Source organism: Balaenoptera physalus, assembly GCF_965194825.1.
Source record: "Balaenoptera physalus genome assembly, chromosome: 3".
In the NCBI taxonomy this organism is placed as follows: domain Eukaryota; kingdom Metazoa; phylum Chordata; class Mammalia; order Artiodactyla; family Balaenopteridae; genus Balaenoptera; species Balaenoptera physalus.
The window spans coordinates 7256622-7279586 of NC_138890.1; the positions used below are offsets into that span (position 1 = coordinate 7256622).

The following is a 22965-nucleotide window of genomic DNA, read 5'->3' on the forward strand; positions in this document are numbered from 1 at the left end:
GTCTGAGACCCTCGTGTGCTGTGTCTGTCCCCGAAGAGCTTCTCCATGCTGGGCACTGGTGGTGGTGGTGGGGGGGTGTATCACGGTCAAGAACAGAGAGGTGGTGACCTTGGACCTCTGAAGTCATGGTCCAGTAGGGGAGATGAATGTGAATGAAATAACCCTGGACCAGTAGAGAGGTGAAACTTCTGGTAGGTTCTAAGAGAGAGATAAGCAAAGAGCTGAACTAGAGCCTGACGTGGGGTGGGAGGGGGGCTGTCCATTTTAGGCTGGGTGGTCAAGGAAGGGGTCTCTGAAGATGTGGTGTTGGGGCAGAGCCCACCCTCACTCCAGTGATGCGAAGGCAGCAGCTACAGGAGACCTGGGGGAGGGTGTTGTGAGCCAAGCAAGGGGGGTACTGAATGAGTCAGGGATCCGAGGCTGAGGAATCTGGACCCAAGCCTTCCCCACAGGCTCACTCAGGAGAGTCAAAGGGGGTCTCAGAGGGGCTCCCCTTCCCAGGGCCAGTGGACTTGCAGGCCTCACTCACCCCTCACAGCAGCGACCACCCCTGCCCACTCTGCATTTCACCCATCCTTGATGCCCCCCTCCTCCCTCCCTCCCTCCCAGTGAGTAGTGGTGGCCTGTGTGTCCTGGCAACAGGGGTAGAGCTCAGCGTCTCCCATGTGGCTTTTGGCTTCAGGTTGGGGACACACTTTGGTGGGGTTAGAGAGATCTTGAAAGGGAGGAGGGGGGACACAGTAGGGACTGGTGTGTGGAAGGATGCAGGACGGGGACATTCTGTAGGCAAGGGTGGAGCTGCCAGATAAAGGGCCCACTTGTGTGTGTATCACCGTGGGCCAACGTGTGCCACCTATGTGTCTTTCATGTGTGTCTGTATCGTGCATGTGTATGTGTCCTGTGTGTACATCAACACGTGTGTCTATCGGTGGATGTGCGTCTGTCAATGTCTTTCTGTCTTGTGTGTGGTCTGTGTGTCTCGTGAGTGTCAGCACATATGGGTCTGCTGATGCGTCTTTGGCCATGCCGCGAGGCATGTGGGATCTTAGTTCCCTGACCAGGGATTGAACCTGTGCCCCCTGCAGTGGAAGCACGGAGTCTTAACCACTGGACCCCCAGGGAAGTCCCACTGTGTGCATCTTTCTGAACGTGTTGTCTGTCTCTGCATGCGGTGGCTGTCGCCCTGTATGGGGTGCTGTAATGAATGTGGCTAATTCCCAGGTGGTGCCTGTCTCCGTGACTGTGTGTGTCCCTCAGAACCCCACTGAGAAAACCCCTCCCCCACATTCCTGGGCCGGGGGAGAGGCGGGTGAGGGCGTGCAAGGTGGGATCCTGAAGTCACAGCACCCCTTCTCTGAGTAGTTCTGTTCTTTATTGCCACTGATATTAACAATATGAGTTTCACTGCCATGAGCATTTCCTGAGGGGGTGAGGTGCTCAGCCAAGCCTGACTGAAGCAGGGGCCAAGGAGGGGGCCAGTGACCCCCTGAGCCAGGAGCTCTGGGGCCTGAGGCCTGGGTCTTCCACCTGGGGTCTCTGAATGGGGAGGGGGCAGAGAGGAGGCAGGCTGGACCCCTCAAGACCCAAGCTTTTTCCCCTAGGAGGCCTTCAGCCCATTCTTCCCCTGGAGCAACTGAGGCAGGACAGGCTCGGCTGGGTGAGGAAGGGCTTACCCTTCCTGAGTTGGGACTGGAGGGGGAGCCAGCGACACCCCACATCTGCCACACAGTCTCTTGGGCTGGACACTTTTCCTGGGCACCAGCCAGCAGCTGGAGCACCGGGTGCCATATTTCTTGTACCTGGGACGGGGGTGCAAGAAACCAACATTCAGCAGGCAGCAGGGGCCCAGAAATCACCACGAGTGAGCCACGTTCCCCAAGAGGTGGGTGTTTTCTCTTCCCAAAACCCCACACCGGCTAAGCATGGACTGATGCGAGGACCCCACCCCAAATCCCTCCTCCACTTTGAGGACCTGATACCACAGGCATTGCAGAGGGGGGTCCCATCTTCGGCATCCCTCCAGAGTGGGGTCCTCTGGGTCCTACAGGAAGCACAGCGTCGGCGCCCTGAAAGGGAAGAGGCCAAAGGGCAAGGGTCAGAGGCCAAGAGTCCGAGCTCAGGAGGCCTGTGTGGGGTGGGCATTTTGAGGGAGGTGGTCTCTGTGAAGGCCCCACCCAGCTCCGGGCCAGCCCCGGTGTTGCCAGATCTAAGACAGAGGGAAAGCCAAGAAGGGAGACAGATGGCAAAGCTCAGCAGAGGAAGAAGCCGGGGGTGTGGGTGACTCAGCCTGAGTGGAGGGGGACGCTGAGACTCCTCCTGGATGGGTCTAAATAGGGAAGCGGGATGGGGAGAAAGACAAGGAAGAAATGAAACTGTTCCCCCCCCCCCACCAAGTATTTATAGCTCTCAAGTCTCCAGGACTCACCCAGGGACTCGCTGCCTCCTGCGTTGGCCTCTGGGCCTCTGGCAGGGCCTGGCGGGGGACCCTGAGAGCGGCTGCTGCAGGCCAGGCTGGGGAGTAGACAAGGCGTTAGCACCGAGGCTCTGTCTGTATGCTGTCCCAGATAGCCCCCAGTTGAAGATTTACAATCAGGCAACCCCCAAGGAGGCATCTGATGTCTGAAAGGCCTGGCCTTGCACCTCATTAATATCACAGACATAATCATTTGAAAAGACAGTAAGCCTGGGGCCAGCCTGCGAGGTTTGTTTTTGTTTTGTTTTGCTTTTTTTTTTTTTTTTTGGCTGCGAAGAGCGGCTTGTGGGAATTTAGTTCCCCGACCGTGGATCGAACCCAGGCCCACGGCAGTGAAAGTCCACATCTTAACCACTGGACCGCCAGGGAATTCCCCAGCCTGCCAGGTTGAAAGCTCAGCTCTCCCACATCCTGGCCGTGTGACCAAGGACAAGAGATCTCATCCTCTGCGCCTCAGTTTCTGCATCTGTAAAGTGGGCCTCACGGGGTTCAGAGAGCCCATACACACCAAGTGCTACCTGTTACCTCTATTACTGTTGTCATGTCTGACAAACGGTAGCTATTATCATTGCTGGAAAAACTAACAGAAGCAGCAGCCCCGGGTATGGTCAGGCCTCTTAGGAGGAGACCCGGGCTCAGACCTGGATGTGACTGGCTCATAGCAGCAGTTACAGGAACCGACACCAGCCTGAGGTCTCGCTCAGAGATGGGGCCATTTGTAAGGCAGGGCTGAGGTGGGAGTCCATGAGGGCATTCCTGGGAGCACCTGCCCCCGGGCCTCTGCACTGTTACCACTATTACTTGCATAAAGGGTGCCCTTGCCCAGGCCAGCCCCTACCTGTAGGTGGGTATGATCTGTAGGCTGGAATCTGGCTTTATCTGAAACTTCAGGGTCACCCCCTCGAACTGGGGGTCCACTTTCTCGGCGCCCCGCTGGGGGTTCGACTGCTTCCGGGGTTTCCTCTGTGGCTGGGCTGAAGAGGCCGGGGGAGCCACTCGGGGCCCCAGGCTGGGGCTCTGCTGGCTGACTGGGGTCAGCATGTTCTTGGCATCCTCGGCCAGAGGTAGGGCTCCCAGAGTCTCCAGGGCCTTCGGCTCCCAGCAGGGCCCTAGGGCCTGGGTGTCCCAGGTGGGGGACTGGGCCAGCCCCTCTGCTGGCTCTTGGAGGAAGTGCAAGTCGGTGACCAAGTCCTGGTGTGCAGGCCAGAAGGACCTGGGGACAAGGGACAGTGTGGTCACCCCATTCCCTGGGCGGCACCTACATGAGTCTCAGGCACAAGGGGCAAGGAGAACTGTATAGCCTCTGACCCCCATATGACTCCAAGTATCCCTGGGGACCGGGACCTCTTCCTTGTAAGTACCAGTAACTAACATTTTGACCCTTGAGTAACCCCAGGAACCAGAGGTCATGATCCCTTGACCACTGGGCCAGGTTGGGGGAAGGGCCGCTCCTTAACGCACCTGCCACTGGGTCTGAGGCATCCTGGAGTCCTTGGTGCCTGCTGGGTGGGGAGTTCCGGGGGCGGTTCGGGGTCCAGACAGGGCGGCGTCAGCAGCTCTCGAAGCATCGACAAGTCCGGGGCTGGCTCGGCCTCCATTGTGCCCCAGCCCTTACCCACTTCCCAAATCTCGCCCGGCCCCGCCCACGCCGGGCCCACTCGATGAGCCCCACCTGCTTGGGGCGGGGGCGCTTCTGGCCCTGGGTGCAAGGAGCTCCACCTGAGGGGGGCGGGGCCAGTGGGATCGGCGCCTCTGGCCGGCGATATTGGGGACCGGCTTCGAAGCCTCCACCCTCAGGCTAGCCTCCGTCCCTCTGTCCCTTCCGACCCTGCTCAGGTGACCTGATCACCCCTTGCGGCCAAGAGCAGCCTGGACCCCTCCAAATCCCTCCGCGGCTGAGGGGCGGGGCCTTGCCACGCTGATCCTCAGGCTCGCGGACCCTCACTATGAGGCCTCTTTCTCAGTTTCCCGCTGGCCCATCACCACCGTGGGAGGGGAAAGCTGGAGGCCTGGAAGTTGCAGTTGTAGACCCCAGGGCCTGTACTCACCCCCGCACCCCCCGCAAGGACACTCAAGATGCTGGAAGTCTGTGAGACGGTTTTATTATCTCTCCGATTAGAGTCCACCCCTATCCACACCCCCATTCTCAGGGGTTTGGGGGAGGCTGCCCCAACAGGGGCCCTGTCCCCACCAGAGCCTGGACGTGGGATCTCTCTGAAGCAGGGGTTCTGGCCTTCCGGTTCCTTCCGCCATCTCTCCCGGGCCTGTCCCGTGCTCTGGGCGGGGCTGGCAACTTGGCTATTCCTCCAGTCCTGGCCCTGGGGCCGTGAGTGTCTGGGACCATCCAGCTGCCTGTGTCAGTGGGGCTTGGGGACGTGGCCGTCCACGTAGAAGTTCCTGGTGATCTTGGGCAGGGTGAATTCAGCCCCTTCCAGCTCAGGTGTCAGCACAATCTGGCAGCCCAGCCGGGAGTTCTCTTGGAGGAGGGGGGCCATGTCCAGCATGTCGTCCTCCCTGGGGCAAAGGGGGCAGCGATTATTAATGGGTCCGGGGGAGTGGCCAGAAAGGAAGCTCTCCTGCCAGCAGCCGGAGCAGGGAGAAAAGCTGGGGCTGCCCTCTGCTGCTGCAGAGGTGGAACTCTGGACCCCCAGAACGCAAAGGCTCAGCAACCAAGCCCTGCAGCTCAGAGCTGGGAGGGGCCACCCTGCTCACCTCTCGTCAGGAGGAGGCAGAAGGTCCAGGTGGTCCTCGCTCACATACACGTGGCAGGTGGAGCACGCCAGGGAGGCTTCACAGGCCCCTGGGGGCAGCAAGTGAGGGAGCATTGGTAAGGGGAGTGGTCAGGCAGGTGCCATGCAGTGAAGGACATAAAGGAGAATCCCTTTGTTTCTTTATTATTTTTTTTTTATTTTTTTATTTTTAGCCACACCACATGGCTTGGGGATCTTATTTCCCCGACCAGGGATCAAACCCAGGTCCACGGCAGTGAGAGCCAAGTCTTAACCGCTGGACCACCAGGGAATTCCCAAGAATCCCTTCGTTTCACCACTCGACCCTCATTTCTCCCTCCCGGGCCTGCACGCCCACTGTGGGCACCCTCCACCCTGTCATTGACTTAGCTGGCTGTTCCCAACCTGCCCATAGTTTTTGCAAAAGGACGTCCGGGGTTTCCCCCAAACTCCCCAGCAGGCTGAGGACCAGGCTGGATACCTGGAACCGGTAATGAGCGTGGACCTGACTTCAGTGTAGCTGTGAGGGGACAGGCCAGGCAGGTTTCCTGTAGCCTGTGGGCCCTTGCTGTGACCCTGCCACTGTGCTGGGCTTCCCTGCTGCTGCTGACGGAGGGACTGGCTCACTCAGCATCTAATGCTGCAGCAGGGGAAGGGGTTAGGGAATAAGGGTTGGAGGATGGAGAGTCTGGGATTTCCTGCTTGCCCCTGGACACATTCCCAACCTTCTGATTGATCACTGGGAACTGTGCTCCGGAATAATGTTCCTCCTGGCCTAAAGCCTTCCAAAGGGTTTTTATAACTAGAATAAAATCCAAACTCCTCCACTCAGTCCTTGAGATGCTCCCACCCCTGCACTCACCCACTTCAGCCACACTGGCTCCCCTCACTCAACTCCTCCATGCCAAGCTCATCCCCACCACAGGACCTCAGCATCTGCCATACTCTTGATCTGGAATGCTCTTCTCTCCACTCTTTCCATGGCTACGTCCTTGTTGTCTTTGGGGACTTAACTGTCCTCCAAGTGCCCCATTTCTTGTCCTTCCTCTGACCCTTGTTATCTCTTTAGTAATTTCTGGACAGTGTTTATCACAGTCTGAAGTTACCATCATCATTTCTGGGTTTACCTGTGCTCTGTCAACCTGCCCTCTTCTCTCTGTACTCAGCACTGAGCCTGGCAGGTTGTAGATGCTCGAGAGATACTTGTTATAAGTGAACAGGACATAATTCTCTTTTCTCTTCCAGACATGTTGGACAATAAGGGTGGTGCTGCAAGGCAGCCTCCTGAACCAGCAGACCATCCCTGTGGGCTATGGTGACTAATTTGCCCACCCTTCCAGTCTCTGGGGAAGAAACTGTCTGGGCCTCGAAACTGCCAGTAGTTCCCAGGCATCTCTTCCTCAGCCCTCTTTCCCAACTCGTTGGCGTCCTTACCCCATGAGACAGAGATTATCTAATATAATCGTCCCAACTACTCACTGCACGCCAACTATATGCCAGGTACGACACACTACACGTGAGATCTGTTTAATCCTCACAGCAACCTGGTGAGATAGGAACTAAATTATCCCATTTTATAGATGAGGAGGCCGAGAGATGCTAAGGACCTTGCTCAGAGTCACACAGTTGGCAACAGCAAAATCTGAACACAGGCCACTTGCCTTGAAAGTTCATGTTCTAATCTCTGTCATGAACTGCCAATCACTGGATTCCAGAACAGAACTTGAGGTAGGTTTGCTATGACCCCCACGCCCCCACACACACATTCCTACAACTCTCCCCGTCTAATGATTAAATCAGCTCCCTATTACATACACCCAACAGATAACCCTGTACACTTTTTAAAAGACTGCTCTTCCCAGTTGCTCATGATATAATCACATGTTTATGCATGGGATTATTGTCCCTATTAGGTTGAAATTGGTGTCAAATGACAGGGGCCTTATCTGTTTTTTACATTGCTACCTGGCACACAGTAAGTGTTCAATATTCATAGAAGAGCAGCACAGATTAGTGGCTAAAATAGGCTGGGTTTGCTGGAATCTAGTTTTGCCACTTACTTGACCTTGGACCAGGTCTGCTCAACCTGGGGCTCAGTTTCCTCACCTATAAGACAGGATAATATTCTCCCCTACTGCATAAAGTTTTCATGGAATAGATTCAATCAGTTAACATGTGTTAACAGGCTTAAAGTAATGTCTGCTATTATTATATTTCCTTTAACAAATACTGATTTAATACCTGTTACATCTAAATACCATGACAGGCAACAGATAAGTGTGAACAAGGCAAACAGGGTTTCTGATCTGATTCTGGGGAGAGATGACAAAGAAGGAAACAAAACAATGAGAAGTGCTACGCAGAGAATGAAACACACTGAGATGACAGTTATCGGGGCATGGGGACTTTAGTTGGACCGAGGGGGAAAAGATTGTCAGGAAGATGACATTTACATCGGGACCTGAAGGATGAGAAGGAGCCAGAAGATCTGGTGGGAAAACACTTCTGATGGAACAGCAAATGCGAAGGCCCTGAGGCAGGCATGAACTGGGCTGTTTGAAGAAGAGCAAGAAAGCCAGTGTGGCTAGAAGAGAGGGAGGAAAAAGGAAGAGAATACAAGCTCCTGGAGGGCAGGAGTTTTAGTAACCTCTAGCAAATGCTCAGTAAATAACTGCTGAATGAATGAAGGTTAAGAGGCAGGGAATGAGACTGTAGTGAGGGGTCTGAAGTTTACCCATGTTTGGTGGGAAGCCATGCAGGATTAAGTAGTGGAGAATCATATCTGACTTGTGGGTTTTTTTAACGAATGAATAAGGGCCTCCCCAGTTCCCTGTGCCCGGCTCCCACCTTCCAGATCCACCCCATGGCGCTGGGCCAGGTAGAGAACATTGTCCCCGACTCTGCCGCTCACCGGAATCCGTTGGCCTGACCGGTCTACGAACACCACGTTCACCCTGGGGACAGATCGGGGTGCAGATGACGAACTGGATGATGGGCACAGGAACCAGGTGGAATCTAGGATTAGGGAGTCGCGTTTGGGGCTTGATGGACAGGGGAATAGGGTGATACAGAAAGGGGACCCAGGGATGAGGCTGTAGGGCAAGGTGGGGACCGGAGAAACCTCGTGAAATTAGTAATGGGGGACCTGGCTCCCACACTCACACGTCCCCAGGCCGCTCGGGACAGCCGGCTTCTTCCTCCCCCGCCGGGCGCGAGCCTAGAAAACACGGTTGGGTGAGCAGCCATGCCGCGCCCGGCCGGCGTCCAATGGGTCAACGCTGCCCGCCCGAAGCGCCCCAGGTACCTGTCGCCCGGAACTTCTTGGCTATCGCAGGAGCCGCCGCCTCCCCGGACCCCCAAAAGCCCCCGGATCGGCACCACCAGGCACCCCTGGCAGCCCGCAGCAGGAACCCAGCATTCACGCCTCCCCAGGCCACGGAAGCGGCCATGACAGGGATCATGTGACCCGGAGACTAAGCATGCATCGCGGCGCACACGCGAGAAAAGGGCCCGTAATCGCCCGAATATACGCGCCGACGTTTTTGCGTGGGGGCGTGCGACAGAGGTGAGTCCAGGAGGAGGCTGCCAGAGTGAGGAGCCAGGCAGGCGCGGCTGCACCAAGACCTGCAGGGCTTTCCCAGACCTCCCACCAGGCCCACTGTTATCCCAAGAACCAGACAGGTCTGCTTTCTTTAAAACCATTTACTTACAAACTTTAATTCAGCAAAGGTCTGTGTGAGAAGACTGGGGAGAGGACACCCCCCCCCGCCCCCGGAGTGGATGTGGACCCCCAGAGTCAGGGGAGGGAAGCTGGTGGCCCAGCCGGCCAGGACCAGGGCCCAGGGTCACCTCAGGCTGACATGTCCTGCTGGTGGGCAGGGGCAGAGCTTATTGGCATGTTGTTGAATTTTCTAGCACTGGGCCAAAGGGAGGCCAGCTCCGGGTGATCTGGCCTGGGGATGAAGAGGCGGAGCTCATCTTCAACATGGAGGAGACAGCAGAGGCTCAGTGAGATGTACAATGCCTGACAGACGGACAGCAGGGGGACTAATTTAAGCTGGCAGAGAAAGCCCATCCCTGCACCTAAGCCTGAGCAGGAGGGCTGGTGGGACTGGTTTGCCAAGACCAAGGCTTTGGCCTTCTACTGTCCCCACGATGGGGGACCGCGGGTAGAGGGGCCCAATCCCCAGGCCAGAGCCATTTGGTCCTGAGTCAAGCTTCCGGAGCTCAGCATCTGAGAGGCTCTGGCCAGCGGGGCCTGGGGCCTGGAGCCTGGCTTTTAAGGCATCAGAAGGCGAGGGGACTGTGGTAGGGGGCAAGGGACCTGGAGGTGGAGTACAGGTCAGAGAGGGCAGGCAGGGGCAGGAGACAGCCATGCCTGCAGCAGTTGGGGGAAAAAGAAAAAAGGGCTGAGCCATTTCAAACCGAAAAGTGTGGAATGGAGGCCCAGACACGCTGGGCCTTGAAGGAATCAGAGCTGGGGGTCATCCTGGATTGTTTAAAAAATAATAAAAATTAGAAAAGGAAACCAAAGTCAACTGTCAAAGTTAAAAAAGGGGGACAGTCTCTGATCCTCACGGGAGGTCAGGGAAACCTCCAAGGCACTCGAAAGGCCAAGATACAGGAGCGACGAGGCAGGAGAGGACTCCCAGAGAGACGAACACAGGCGGACACAGGGGTGGGGAGGGAGAGCAGGCCATGGCCTCTCCCTCTTAAGGCTGCAGGGTTCCACACTGGGAGCAGGCCAGAGGTGCAGAGTGGCTCCCAGACGCCCCTACATTCCTTGGGCTCCTGCTGGTTGGTCAGCAAAGTCTTTCAGAAATTTTTCTATTACCGAAAGGAAAAAAAAAAGAAAAAGGAAAAAGAAAAATAACACAAGACAAAACACCAGAAAACCCAAAAGCGATTTGGTGCAGGCCCTTGAGCATCTCCAGCACTGGCCCCTTAGAAAATCCTCTTGCGCTTCAGGTAGGAATCTGCGTAGTGGCCTCCAAGGCCCTGGGAGTGCTGGCCCACGTAGCTGCCTTCTGGGCTAGGCTCGGGCGAGGGCAGCAGGTGGGCAAAGCTGCGTTTCTGGCCACCCAGTGGGGTCTGAAGACAGAGGGGAAGGGGTGGTGGGTCAGGGGTCACCCAGGGGCCACCACTCCCCAGCCGAGTGTCCCCACCCCTTGCCCGTACCTTCAGCAAGTGGCTGTGGCCATTGGGCCCAGGGCCGAGGCCCAGGAGCCCTTCTCCAGAGCCCAGTGGGGAGGAGCCGACCGCCTGGGAGAAATGGGAGAGATGTGGGATGGGAAAGCAAGCAGCCCCCAGAGCAGAGGCAAGGGTTTCAGGTTCAAATCTTGCTGCTGCCACTTACTAGCTATGAGACTGGGGTCAGATTACTTCATCTCTCTGGGCCTCAGTTTCTTCATCTGTGGATTGAGGCTATACCACCCACACCCTGGGCTGCTGGGGGAGGAAGTGAGAGGCCAAGAAGCCTGGGCAATACTGGGTGCAAGACACATAGGCTCAGGGAGAATGGCTTGTTTCAGCTCGGCCCTGAGCAAAACTGACCCCTGCCACCACCCTGGCCTTGGCGCTGAAGGTCACAGGGCCCCATGCATCCTGGCTGTCCCTGGGGACCTGTGCTCAGTCAGGGAGGCTCCTCACCTTGTTAAGGTGGCTCTGCTTGAGGCCAGCCTGCAGGCCGCTGGTGAAGTAGGAAGTGGGTGAGCCCAAACAGAAGTGGGAGACGGGCCCACCGCCACCTCCGCCACCCCGCTCACCAAAGCCACTGGGTGGGGGGGACATCTGCAGAGAGGGGGCTGGCTGAGTAAGACAGTTCATTGCAGTATCACCCCCTTTTGTCCCCAAACAACTCTGGGCTTTGGCCAATACGACAGTGGTGTGACAATGCCAGCAGAGGGGCCTGCCCTCCCTTCCTCCTCCAGGGAACCACATGCATGAGCACGGGGGGCCTGCTGGAGGATGAGCTCCATGTGGAGCAGATAAATCACTGCAGCCGAGGCTCTTCACCAGCCTACTGACTGCCAGTTATATGAAGGAAGCCACTATGGACTGCTGAGCCCCAGCTGACCCGCCAGGTGACTGCAAAGAACTGCCCACCCACCACCCCACAGAATGGTGAGAAATAATAAAATATTTGCTGTTCTAAGTCACAAAGTGGTGGAATTGCTTGTTATGCAGCAAAAGCTAACTGATACACCCAGGAGGTAGGGTGGAAAGGGCAGCTCTTACTTTGTGTCGGCTGGGTCCGTGAGGCCCAAGGGTTGGCTCCCGTGGGTGGGAGAAGAGCCGCCGAGGTCCCACATCCTGAATGAAAGTGGGAGAAGCACGTTGGGTTGGGGTCTGTAACCAACCTCACCCTTGATTCAATTCCACGGTACAGCTGTCACTGGGGAAGTCAGCCCCCTCCAGGAGAGGGCAAACTCTAGTGTATGGGGGCAAACTCAGCCAGCAGGGTGGGGCAATGAGACAGAATAGGTAACCAGTCCCAGGGGGGTGACTGTACCTGGACCCCAGAGGGCTGTGAGAGTGTGTGGCCCCAATGGGGCCAGGGGTTTGGAGTTTTCAAGGCAAGCAGGGCATCCAGGTTGTGTGAACTCCTGTGGTTTTTTTATGCTGGCACTGGCATTTATTTCGGTTATTTTTTTAAAAACCCACTGTGGGCCAAACACAACACAGGTGGCCAGCCTGCAACGTCTGGCCTAGAGGAAGTCGGAATCATAGAAGGAGCAGCTCTCCAGGGACAGAGACATGAATTGCAGAGGGGAGGAGGGGGAGAAGGACAGAGAGACAGAGAGGAGGCTGAGCCCTGTCTCTAAGGAGAAGCAGAAGTGTGGCTGCAGGCCTCTCGGGAGAGAAAAACTGACTGACAGGAAGCGAAGCAGGGTTTGATGATGCGCAGAGACAAACAGACAAGAGACTTAAGGGCAGGGACTGCGTCCAGCATGTTCCCCGCTGTCTCCCTAACGCTTGGCCTGGCACAATCAGTACTAGAGAAATGTCAGTTTGGAGAGTGACTTGCTCCCAAGGGACAAAGGGCCACAGCAGCCGGCCTTTGGGAGGGCTGCCCCCAGGGCAGCCAGGTACTTACTGAGGGGTAGTCGAAGCCATAGCTGTCAGGCAGCCCTGGATCGGGGGGCAGGCGGGCGCTGGTGAGGGGGCTGAGCAGGCGGGACTTGAGCTGGAAAGCTTTGCTGCTGCCACCACCTCCAGGGGCTGGGGGGTTAGGCAGGGGGCCCTCAGCTGGGCGGCGGCTTCTCCCAGCGCCTCCCCAGCCCCGGGCCTCCTTACCCGCCAGATTGCTGGCCGGGAGCAGGCTGTGTAGGTTCAGGTAGGGATTCAGGGGGATCCGGAAGTCCTTGGGAGGCTCCCCCAGCAGCGAGACCTGTGGCGGGAGGGCCGGGTTCACGAGGGCCCCTGGCGGGGGGCCCTCGCAAGGCAGGGGGCTGGAATGGTGCTGGGTGCAGGTGGGGCCTTACCCCAGTGGGCGTTGGCAAAGGCCCACTGTCCTTCTGCAGGCCTCTGAGACCAGTGCCTCGAAGCCCCACAGGAGCAGGGGGCGGAGTGAGCTGGGGTGCTGGGGGACCCAGGCCCATGGGTTCCCGGTCACCCCCAGAGGGGCCAAGCAGTGGCGGCAGCAGGGGCGGTGGCTTCCCTCGCCGGGGCGGCAGCTCCGGGGGCAGGCCCCCTCCTACAGAGAGAAGGAGGAGGGTGTCAGCAGCCCGACCACACAGGCCCCCTCCTCCCAGGGCCCTACAGCTTCCGCTTGGACCAGGGCCAGCAGCCGGGGGGTAACTGTGTGCTGGACACTGAGCAGGGCCCTCAAAGTGCATCGACTCCCAGATGTTCATGGCTCCCCAGGGAGGTGTGCGCCCACGCACTCAACTGACAGGCGAGGACACTGAGACCCAGAGGGGTTAGGTCACTTGCCCAAAGCTGCACAGCTGGGAATTTACCACGCCCAGTGAGGAAAGGGGCCCAGGAAGGGGAAGTGGGATGGGACCCACAGGGATGGGGAGGAGCGGGGTCTGCATTACCTGCAGACAGCTCCCCGAGGAGGGGGTTGGCCGGCTGGGCCCCGGGCTGGAGGGTGCCTAGGGGAGAGTCTCCCAGGATCCCGGGTTTCTAGGGACAGAGCACAGTCAGCTGGAGACGAGGGCAGTGGGTCACAACGCCCAGCACACTGAGACTCCAGCCCACAGCCAATCACAGGCAGACACACAGGGTGTCTCCCAATGTCTGCGATAGCCCGGCCGTCACCCACCCAGCCGATGGTGACCGAGGCCTCCTGCATGCCAGGGCCTACCCGAGGCGCTGGGGAGACCCAGGGAACATGGACCATGCGCAGCGGGTCAGAGCCTGTCACCCACCATCTCACACCCAGCCCCCTTGCTGATTATCACGGAAGCACAGTGTCTTAACACGTACAACACCACGTCGACTTCAGGCACACGGCGTGTGACAGCCACATGTGGATTCAGTCACTCTTAGCCACACAGGGCCCAAGCCCACAACCTTACCTTCTGTCAGTTACCGTCAAGACACATCTGCACCACTGACTTGGCCCCAGTGAATCAAACCAGACGGGGGGGGAGGGGGGGGGTGGCGGGGGGGGGGGTGGTGGTGGTGGTGGTGGTGGTGGTGGTGTGTGTGTGTGTGTGTGTGTGTGTGTGTGTGTGTGTGTGTGTGTGTGTGTGTGTGTGTGTGTGTGTGTGTGTGTGTGTGTGTGTGTGTGTGTGTGTGTGTGTGTGTGTGTGTGTGTGTGTGTTTGAGGGGGTGGGGATGAGAGGCCCCTCTACTCCCCTGTGCGGCCTCAGCTTTGACTGAGTCACTTCCTGAGTCCTGAGCACCTGCGACAGGCCGGGCCCCATAATGGGCCCCAGGGACACAGTCTGATGGTCCACAACCCCACTGATGGTGAACCACCCGTTGGTGGGTACAAGCGGTGTTGGAAATGGAATGACGAGGGGCTGCGGGATGTGAGTGAGGAGGGAGCCCGTGGCCCCACGGCCTGCCGTTACCTTCTGACTCTGGGTCTGCAGGGCGAGCTGCAGCAGCGCTGTGGACAGGGCGGGCCCGTTGAGCAGTGGCATGGCCGGGGGTGCGCCCAGGAGGCCTAGGGGGAGACCCAGAAAATGGGAGGCGGGCCCCGGGTGGAACCCCCCCCCCCCCAATTAAACACAGCCCCAGGCCTGTGGAGAGCAGGAAACTGAAGCTGCCAGAGGGCAACTGACAACCACAGAAAAGGGCCTGGGAGATGAGTCCCGCCAGGAGGGCACGGTCCCTCCCGCCACCACCCCCTGCGAGGGGCTCAGGGCACCAGCTCCATCGGGGGAGCATCACTCCACCCCAGCCCCTGCTCACGGGCTCATGTCACCCGCAGCTCAGGTGGGAACGGTTGCGGGAGGCGCCCGGCGCTAAGAGCGCTTGGCCCCTGCTTGCCTTACCCTGCTTGCCACCCGCGCCACCGTGCAGCAGGGGGTTGAGCAGCAGCTGGAGGGAAGCGGAGGGCCCCAGGTTGTTGAGCAGCTGCAGGATGTTGGGCTCGGGCAGGAGCCCTTTGCCCCGATTGAGGGCCTGCAGAGAGGAAGAGAGGCGCAGCTCAGGGCCCTGCCTGGCCACAGAGGGTGCCCGCCTGGTCCCCTGGCTCCCCCATCTCCACCCTCTGGGGCACCCTCCCTCTGGCACGCGCTCACCGTGGCCTGGGCAGCAATGAGCGCAGCCAGCATGCTGCGGCCAGGGGGCCCAGGGGCGCAAAAGGAGACGCGCAGGTGGCTGCCCCCCAGGGCCAGGCCATCTGCCCGCTGCTGTGCCTCTTCCGCCATCTCTGCCGTCTCGTATTCCAGCACGGCGAAGCCCTTCAGCTGCCCGTCCTGGCCGTACGCCAGCTGGGGGGTGGGGGGAGAGGCAGTCATAAGCACCTGGGTGGCAGTGACCACCATCACATGAAGTGACCACGGTGACCAGATGAGGATCCTGATGACAGTGACACCCCAGAGAGAATGGACTCGGGGCCCTGCACTGTCCCGTGCCTGGTTTCAGCGTTAGCTCGTCGAATCTTCTGAATGGCCCCAGGATGCTACATCCTGCCCATTTTTCGGAGGGGGCAACTGAGGCTCAGAGAGGTCAGCACGCCCAAGGTCACACTGTTGGTGGGAGGGCAGAGCCAGGACCCACTCCACACGGGTCAACTCCCCCAGGCCTTGCGCCAGCGCCACTTTGGGTCTTTGCCTGGGATTCCCGAGCACATGCTGGTGGGCTCAAAGAGGAGGAGCCAGCGGGAGAAGCAGGTGGCTCGGAAGTGCAGCCCTGCCACAAACCTCAGGCCGAGGATGCAGGTGGCGCTGGGAAGGGCACACAGCCTGGTGGTGAGGCAGATGGCCACCAAGCACGGGTTTGAGGCTGGTGGAGCTGGGCTGGAGGGTGGAGTCACACAGCCAGTGAGTGGAGGGAACAGGGATGTGGTCACAAGCAGGCCAGAGAGGCCCCTTCACCCCCCTTGACGCAGTCATTTGATACTTCCGGCCCACAGCCCCCTCTCCAGACCCTGGGGCCAGATATGTTCCAGGATTGAGGCTGTTTGGGAGACGAGAAAGGAGGGTGCCGCACACACCCTGTATTAGGTATCAGTCACCCCCAGTGGGTTCTGAGGCGCCCTGGAAATCGAGCTCGTGAATAGCTCGGCAGCAAGATGCAAAGACAAAGGCCACAGACGACCCCACGTCAGTTCAACTCAGGCTTTGCTGCCCAGTGAGCCTGCCCAACTCGGAACAAAACTCTTGGTTTTCAGGGTGTTGTAGGTGCTGGAATTGTGGGCCGGGGCTGTCCCAGGGAGAGCAGATACTGTGAGAGCACTCAGCTGGGCCCTGCGCGCCCACGGGCCAGGTGCCACAGGCGCTGTTTCAGCACACCCAATTTGCAGGTGAAGTAACTGAGGCTCAGAGAGGGGCAGTCCCTTGCCCAGGCCACAGAGCTGGAGCTGGGATCAGACAAGGCCAGGCAGAAGCCCTCAACAGGACTGGGCACCTTGGCGTGGCAATGGCTATCCTGAGAACCAGTGCTGTTCCTCTTGGGTCCAGAATGTCGCACGGATGACTGCAGTGTGGTTTGGAGCAACGCACTGCCCGCCAGTAGGGCACAGCACAGAGTCCATAAAATGGAATACGGTGCAGCTACAGGAGAAATGAGAAAGATCTCATTTCTGAACATGGGAAGACGCCCAAGATAAAGTCAAACCAGTGCAGGCATGGCAATATATGAGTCAAGAAAAGGGGAATGCAGGAACATATATACGTATCCATTTGAAATGCATAATAAAATCTCACTGGAAGGACACACACAAACTGCTTCGAGAAGGGGCTGCAGGAAAAGACCCTGCGGAGCCAGGAGGGAGTCTTCACCGCAGGGCCCTTGTGGACATGCTAAATTTCGAAATGGGCCTGGACTGCCCATTCATAAAAATGAATCAAGTTGAAAAGGCTTTTTACAACACCCCAGGGTCTTGGGACACCTGCTTTATACACATCCATAGCATTCAAACATTTTTAAGCAACTTTGCAATAAAATGAAGCAATTAAGATACGTAGGGACTTCCCTGGTGGTCCAGCAGCTGCGGCTCCGTGCTTCCACTCCAGGGGGCACGGATTCGATCCCTGGTCAGGGAACTAGGATCCCACATACCGCGTGGCAGTAAAGGCAGTAAATACGTTAAATACAAATTATATATACATATAAAAAAAGATACGCCAATTGGCCTGTGGATAACTGGCAAAGTGAACCGGACTGGGTTGCTGTGGGCTTTCCTTCACGATCTTCTCCTGATTATGTCAAAAATAAAACACCCCCCACATGGGCAGCAAACTCCCGTCATGGGAGGCAGGGGCGCCCAGTTGAGAGCGGGGGCCCCAGGGTCAGCTGCCTGATCTTGGCTCCCAGCCCACCGCTTACTGGCTGGCCAGCCTGTGGAGGCCACTGCACCTGCCCATCCACGGCCCTCAGTTTCCTCCTCTGTAAGATGGGCCCAGCCACTAGACCCACCTGGCAGAGTGGCGGTGGGGGTTCAACAGTGTGCTCAGCAGGGGCGGGGGAGGCTGTGGGCGTAGGCCCAGTGCCCACTCTGAGTGCCCAGGCAGGGCAGGCTCGGGCCTTCAGCCCACCTCTAGCGAGCACTTCACCTTCGCCTCTGGCCAGGCCCGGCACCAAGGCCTGGATGTGCTTCTTCTCACAGTCACGCTCGTCTCATCAGACAAATAGAGAAAGGGGTCAAAGAGCAACCAAGGCCACAAGGCTCCTAAACAGGGGCACCGAGGCTCACACCTCAACCTGCCTGACTCCCAAGCCCAACCTCCGTTCAACCAGCATGCCCAGCATGACTGGGCCCCTCGGAGGCAGTCACCTCGAGGCCGGGGCCTCAGCAGGTGCTCAGCAGACATCTGGTGAATGCATATGTGGAGGAATGCGTGAGCAGCCGTTCGCAATAACCTAGTCACAGAGCGGGGCCAGACCCATTTTGAGACGGGGAAAGCAAGGCCCAGAGAGAGAACCTGTAGTTGGCCACAGCCCTTACAATCTCCACACGAGAGGAGGTAGCTGCTAAGCTATATGCATATGTCATCTGTGTCCTGAGTCCCGTCCAGGGCCTGGCACACAGTAGGTGCGCGGCAGAGGCAGCAGTGAGCAAAGAGAGGGGCTCCTACCAACGCCAATTCCCCAGCACCAACACCCAAGGCCACAGAGCTGGGGTGTGAGCCCAGTACCAGCCTCCTCCAGGGTGGCCTGGGGTTCCAATGCTGGCTCTGCCACATCCCGGCTGTATGTCCTGGGGCATGTCAACTGACCTCTCCATGCCTGTGTCCCCACCTGAAGACGCGGATGACACCTGCCTCTCCAGGCTGTTACAGGATGGAGGGATTGCAGGTAAGCCCAGTGAGTGCTGAAGGAATGTCCACCCTGGGGGTCTGTGGGCACGACCACCTGGGAGCTCTCCAAGAGCTGGGTCTGGCCTATTCTCGCCCCACCGCGCCTGTCATGGGGCTAGACACCCTCACAGAAGGGCCCAAAAAGTGAGACTGGAATGAACCAGGGATTGTTTTGCTAAACCAACGCATGAGTATTGAACCCCTTCTTACAGAGGAGGGAAACAAAGACTCAGAGAGTGAGTGACTTGCCACAGAGCAGGGCTGGGATCTGGCCACGTCCAACTTCCTGACCTCGAGGCTTAAATGGACTGTGGGCTCCTCCAGAGTAGCCTCTTTGATACTGGGCCCGGGGCCTGGGACCCAGGAGGCGTGAGCGCAGAAGTGGATGTGAACACAGGGTGAGCAGGCCTCACAGCCATTTTTTTTTTTTTTTAACAAAGGTAGCCTTGCCTGCATTTTACAGTGGGGAGGTTAAGCAAGTCGCCAGAGGGTGTGCGGGGATCTGAAGCCCAGCCAACTGGCTCCTAGGTGGGCTGTCACCCACTGCATCACGTGGCGTTTCTAACAAGAAGCCCATTCAAAGTGGCATCGCTGCTGCCTTACTGAAAAGGGACCCAGGAGACTGGAGAGAGCAGGTGACTCAAAGGCCCCTCTGAGGTGCTCTGGGCTTCGCATCTGCTCCCCGAGATCCCCGCACTGGGCACAGGGCTCACCTGGCAGAAGGTGGGTGCGTGGACGGCCGAGAGCGCCCGGCGCAGGGCATCCACATCACTGAAGCCGGGCGGCAGGCGGTCGACACAGAGGCAGCGGGAGTGGAGCAGGGAGGGCGTCAGCTGCCCGGCGTCTGTCCAGTGCACGTAGAGGGTGCGCGGGCCCAGCGGCTTGCCCAGCAGGTCCGACTTGGCGCGGGCGGCCGAGTCCTTCTTCATGTACTCGGCGAAGCCATAGCCCTTGGAGTGGCCGGTGCACTCGCTGTAGACCAGGAAGCAGCGCTCCAGGCTGCCAAAGGGCCGCACCAGCTCCTCGAACTGCTGCTGCGTGAGGCTGGGGGGCAGGTTGGCCACGCACAGCAGGGCGTCTGTGGGCTGCAGCTGCACCGACAGCTCGCGCTCCCGCAGGCGGCTCTGGTGGAAGGCGCTGATGGCGGCCTCGGCCTGCTCCCCGTTCAGCAGGGTCACGAAAGCTGCGGCGGGAGGGAGTGTGGGTCAGTGGGGCCCCCGAGGGCCTGCCCCTCCACCCCGTGGTCGCCCGCACCGACCTCCCTCCAAACCACATGTGACCTCAGAACACCAAACAGCCAGGACATCACATCACAGGCACCAACTGAATGGAACAGTCGCCAGCCTTGAGCCACGATAGCCAGCGCCTCCGGGCTCTTCAAGGCTTGCTCCTTGCAACCCGCGGTGACGCTCACCTACTGGGAGCCTGGCCCCATCCTAAGAACTACATGTGTAACTCGGGTGACACACAGGGTAGTGGTTAAGCATGTGGTCACTGGAGCCTGGGTTTCAACTCTAGCCCCTGAGTGGCTTTGAGGTCTATTTCCTCGTCTGTCAAACGGGAATAACTTACTGCTCACAAACACTATTTTTCCAGCAATGAAATGGGCCCAGAGCAGTGTCCTGCCCAAGTGCCTGGACTTGAACCCAGGCAGGCCGGCTCCCAGGCACCCACAGTTTTTCAGGTGTTTTAATACGTTTGGCTTCACGATCAACTCCAATGGGTCATGTCCAATTTGCTGAGAAAACCGAAGCTGAGGAGGGTAAATCACTTGCCTATGGCCATAGAGTGAGGACCAGGACTAGAACCCAGGTCCATTGGCCTCCAGGGCCCAAGACCTTAAGCACTACTTCCAGCCCACCAGCTAGGTCTCGAGGGGTCACCAGCCCTCAGTGCCTTCTCACCCATGTTATAGTTCACAGGCAAAGGCCCTGGCTGGTTTAACACCTGGCACAATGCCTTGTGGGCACAGACACCCACCGAGAGCCTCCCATGTAGGGGGCCAAGGCTGACAAGACCTGTCCCTGTTCTCATAGAACTGACCACCACATGCAGGAGGCAGGTGAGTGGGCTGGCAGCGACAGCCTAGGGTGGTCGGTGCTATGATGGGGTGGGGGGGTGCGCTCAGGGCACTGTGAGGAGCTGCCTGATGCCAGCTGGACGGAAGAGGAGACAGCTAAGAACAGTGGCAGAGGGAACAGCCTGGAACCTTAGGCACCTGAGGAGACAGTGAGGCTGAGGCACATCCTTGCAAGGTAGTATCAGAAGGAGCCTCAGACAGGTTTTGAGGAGAGAGAAGAATGATCAGGGTTAGGACCAGGTATGATCAGATTTGCAGTCAGATCAGAGCTGGCGGTCTGGGGGAAGGCAAGCAGGGGAGTAAAATCGTGGAGGCAGAGAGGCCAGAGGGAGGCTGCCATTTCGGCAGAGATGTACCCTAGGTCCAGCGCAAGACAGACTGTTGCCCCAATCTATCCCTCATCTTGAGTGCCCATCGTGGGGCATCCTTGATGTTCCTCTTCCAGGCTACCCAGCAGATACCTGGGCACTGGGTACCCATTCCCAAGCCATCCCCCCAGCCGGCCAGTCACCCACGCCTGTCTGGTCTTCTCCTTCAAGTCCTCCAGAACAACTAGTGCCCCTCCATTCTCTTGGCTTCCTTCTGGTCCATATCCCCTCCATCGCTGCTGCATGTTGGGCCTGAAGTTCATGAGACACTGGGCCAAGATTCTCCCAGCTTCAGGGGCTGTCATCCCCTGCCCCTAGCCCACCCCACAGTCCCACAGACCTGTCCCTTTGTATTTGTCCACAAAGCAATACTTGAGCTCATAGTCGCCGAGCAGGTCGTGCACCTCCTGTGAAGACAGAAGCCAAAGGACAGGGAATCACCGAAGGCTGAAGGGAGCAACCCAGTGCCACCTTCACGTGGACCAGCTATGAGGGCAGGTCAATTACCATCCCCATTTTACAAAGGAGGAAACTGAGTCTCAGAGCAGCTACTTGCCCAAGGCCATTGAGGCCATACCTGGCAGAGCTGGGATTCAGAGCTTAGCTGCAGATCCCATGCTTTTAACCAACACAACACACTCTTATTAGAGAGTCAGGTGTGTCTGAGTTCAAGTCCCAGCTCTACATACACCCACAGGGAAGTTGTTTAACCCATCTGAACCTCGGCTTGCAAGACTGACCCTTTCCAACAACCTTGCAAATCAAGTATTAACAAATCCATTTTGTACATGTGGAAACTGAGGCTCAAAAAGGTGAAGAAAATTGTCACAGGTCATGCAGTTGGTCAGCGCAGCAGTGGGAATGCCACCCATGGGTACCTGACTGGGGACCCTGTGTACTTAATAAGCCCACATTGTGTGGCTTCACGTGCCTCCCCATTTCCTCCTACTGGCAGGGCTGCCTTCTTGCAAGCCAGCTATGGAGGCGAGGCTCTGGGGCCTGCTTGTGCCAGACACACTGTGCACCCTGCAGGAGAGGCAGCGTGTTCCCAGCTGAGAGATGGTGGGCACTAGGAGGATGGCTGACTCTAGAAACAAACCAGACTATGCTTAGGGGTGCCTGCCCCAGGTCTGTCCCCAAGTCACACCCCTCCCAACACTCCCAGGGCCCCACCAGCCATGTGACCACCCATGGGCAGAGAGAGCCAATGGCAGGTGTGTTGATGGGCCAGAGACCAGAGATTCTCCATAGCAGGGACAAAGAACCCATTCCATCGCCGATGGGCAGGGCAGACCAGATGCAATCTTCCTGGGTTCAAAGAGCACTGGGAAGTCCTGCTCCATTTGGCCCCAACAGAAGAGCACCCTTGGCCAGATCAGCCAAGGGGGGGGGCTACATGGAACAACCCCCCCCTCTTTTCTGCAGGTCTGTGGCATGGCGACAGGAGGAGACTCCATTTTTCCAAATTAATCCCGAGGCTTTTGGGGAAAAAAGACCCCAGAAGCTGCTACGACTTCCGGATCTACCTCTAAAAGGAGTTAATAAACGCTTGCTAGGAAAAGGCATAGTCTAGTCAACCATGAAACTTATGGATATGAGGTCCCACCACTCCATGGTAGAGCAGGAAGCAACTGGCGTCCCAGTTTCCACAGTCCCGATCTGGCTGCCCATTCACAATCCCCCAACGTGGCCAAAGCTGCCCGCCCCCTTCCATTCCCCGCCCCCTTCAATCACTTGGTTTCGTCCAAGCCTGTGGTCGCCCCTAGCAACGTCCCCTCAATCAAGTTGGTTTCACCCTCCATCTCCGACCCCCCACATCCCGCTCTTGGTCTCTCCCGACCCCGCGTGGATCCCGCGCTTGGACTCAGCCTACGCCCTCCGCCAGAGCGTTGGTGTCGCCCGGTTCCCCCCGCGCACGCGCACGGTGGTATTTCCCGCCACGCTCCCACACGGCCACCCCCCCCCCCACACCTGGTTGGTCACGTCCCCCGGGAGGCCCCGGATCAGTATCTTGCGGCGGTTACGGAACTGGCGCTCGGTGTGTTCCAGGCGTTTCCGGATCTCCTCTGGATCTAGCGGCGGCAGTTCTTCTTCAGGCGCCCGGCGCTCCGCGACATCGTCAGCTTCAACCTCGGCCCCAGCCTCCGGGCTCAGCGGGGGCCGGTGAGTAACGGACACGTCGGCCGCCATCTTGGGAAACCCGGCGCCTTCTGGGACCAGCGAGCCGAGGCGGAGCGGCATAGAGCGGCAACGAGGGCGCGTCCGCCGATTCGCCGAGAGAAGCCCCGCCTCCTTCCCGACCCCTCAGTCCATTGGGTAAGGCCCCGCCCGCCTCTCAGAGTTCAAGCCGCGTCTGGGCGCTACAGGCTCCGCCCTTTTCCGCTATCAAGGT

General features: G+C 58.3%; 4 protein-coding genes across 13 annotated transcripts in view; all 4 read right to left on the reverse strand.

Moving 5' to 3' along the window:
- The window catches only part of ICAM3 (intercellular adhesion molecule 3), a 54005-nt gene that overhangs the window by 25395 nt on the left and 5645 nt on the right, over positions 1 to 22965 (reverse strand). The window lies entirely within an intron of this gene.
- ZGLP1 (zinc finger GATA like protein 1) lies at positions 301 to 4482 on the reverse strand. The gene is made up of 5 exons (XM_082454975.1): positions 3935 to 4482; positions 3312 to 3686; positions 2426 to 2511; positions 1973 to 2066; positions 301 to 1799 (listed from the first exon to the last, which is right to left on the reverse strand). Exons 1-5 carry the CDS (start codon positions 4069 to 4071, stop codon positions 1670 to 1672), a joined length of 822 nt encoding a protein of 273 aa, XP_082311101.1. The 5' UTR covers positions 4072 to 4482; the 3' UTR covers positions 301 to 1669.
- FDX2 (ferredoxin 2) lies at positions 4560 to 8768 on the reverse strand. Of its 7 annotated transcripts, XM_082454950.1 has the most exons (6): positions 8507 to 8768; positions 8365 to 8419; positions 8050 to 8217; positions 7656 to 7786; positions 5186 to 5273; positions 4560 to 4987 (listed from the first exon to the last, which is right to left on the reverse strand). In XM_082454950.1, the coding sequence occupies exons 1-6, from the start codon at positions 8661 to 8663 to the stop codon at positions 4831 to 4833; spliced, it is 756 nt and encodes a 251-aa protein (XP_082311076.1). In that variant the 5' UTR covers positions 8664 to 8768; the 3' UTR covers positions 4560 to 4830. The 7 variants fall into 7 exon arrangements, with proteins under 7 accessions (XP_082311076.1, XP_082311079.1, XP_082311078.1 ...); XM_082454953.1 differs by lacking the exon at positions 7656 to 7786 and having other exon boundaries at positions 8114 to 8217; positions 8507 to 8691; XM_082454952.1 differs by lacking the exon at positions 7656 to 7786 and having other exon boundaries at positions 8050 to 8156; positions 8507 to 8684.
- Positions 8890 to 22829, reverse strand: RAVER1 (ribonucleoprotein, PTB binding 1). Of its 4 annotated transcripts, none has more exons than XM_082454918.1 (14): positions 22545 to 22829; positions 20914 to 20980; positions 18839 to 19308; positions 14904 to 15095; positions 14655 to 14784; positions 14229 to 14323; positions 13245 to 13332; positions 12687 to 12898; positions 12499 to 12592; positions 12299 to 12423; positions 11440 to 11514; positions 10852 to 10992; positions 10381 to 10464; positions 8890 to 10293 (listed from the first exon to the last, which is right to left on the reverse strand). In XM_082454918.1, the coding sequence occupies exons 1-14, from the start codon at positions 22812 to 22814 to the stop codon at positions 10147 to 10149; spliced, it is 2190 nt and encodes a 729-aa protein (XP_082311044.1). In that variant the 5' UTR covers positions 22815 to 22829; the 3' UTR covers positions 8890 to 10146. The 4 variants fall into 4 exon arrangements, with proteins under 4 accessions (XP_082311044.1, XP_082311043.1, XP_082311042.1 ...); XM_082454917.1 differs by having other exon boundaries at positions 10852 to 11010; XM_082454916.1 differs by having other exon boundaries at positions 12299 to 12592.

Coding starts and splice junctions, on each gene's coding strand:
- ZGLP1 (XM_082454975.1), bottom strand. CDS start 4,071: ATGGAGGCCGAGCCAGCCCCGGACTTGTCGATGCTTCGAGAGCTGCTG. Junction 2,512..3,311: donor CAGATCATACCCACCTACAG/GTAGGGGCTGGC, acceptor TCTACTCCCCAG/CCTGGCCTGCAGCAGCCGCT. Junction 1,800..1,972: donor TGCAATGCCTGTGGTATCAG/GTCCTCAAAGTG, acceptor CCCCCGTCCCAG/GTACAAGAAATATGGCACCC.
- FDX2 (XM_082454950.1), bottom strand. CDS start 8,663: ATGATCCCTGTCATGGCCGCTTCCGTGGCCTGGGGAGGCGTGAATGCT. Junction 8,420..8,506: donor CAAGAAGTTCCGGGCGACAG/GTACCTGGGGCG, acceptor CGTGTTTTCTAG/GCTCGCGCCCGGCGGGGGAG. Junction 4,988..5,185: donor CTGCCTCCTCCTGACGAGAG/GTGAGCAGGGTG, acceptor CCTTTGCCCCAG/GGAGGACGACATGCTGGACA.
- RAVER1 (XM_082454915.1), bottom strand. CDS start 22,814: ATGCCGCTCCGCCTCGGCTCGCTGGTCCCAGAAGGCGCCGGGTTTCCC. Junction 14,785..14,903: donor TCATTGCTGCCCAGGCCACG/GTGAGCGCGTGC, acceptor TCCTCTCTGCAG/GCCCTCAATCGGGGCAAAGG. Junction 13,333..14,228: donor TGCAGACCCAGAGTCAGAAG/GTAACGGCAGGC, acceptor CTCTGTCCCTAG/AAACCCGGGATCCTGGGAGA.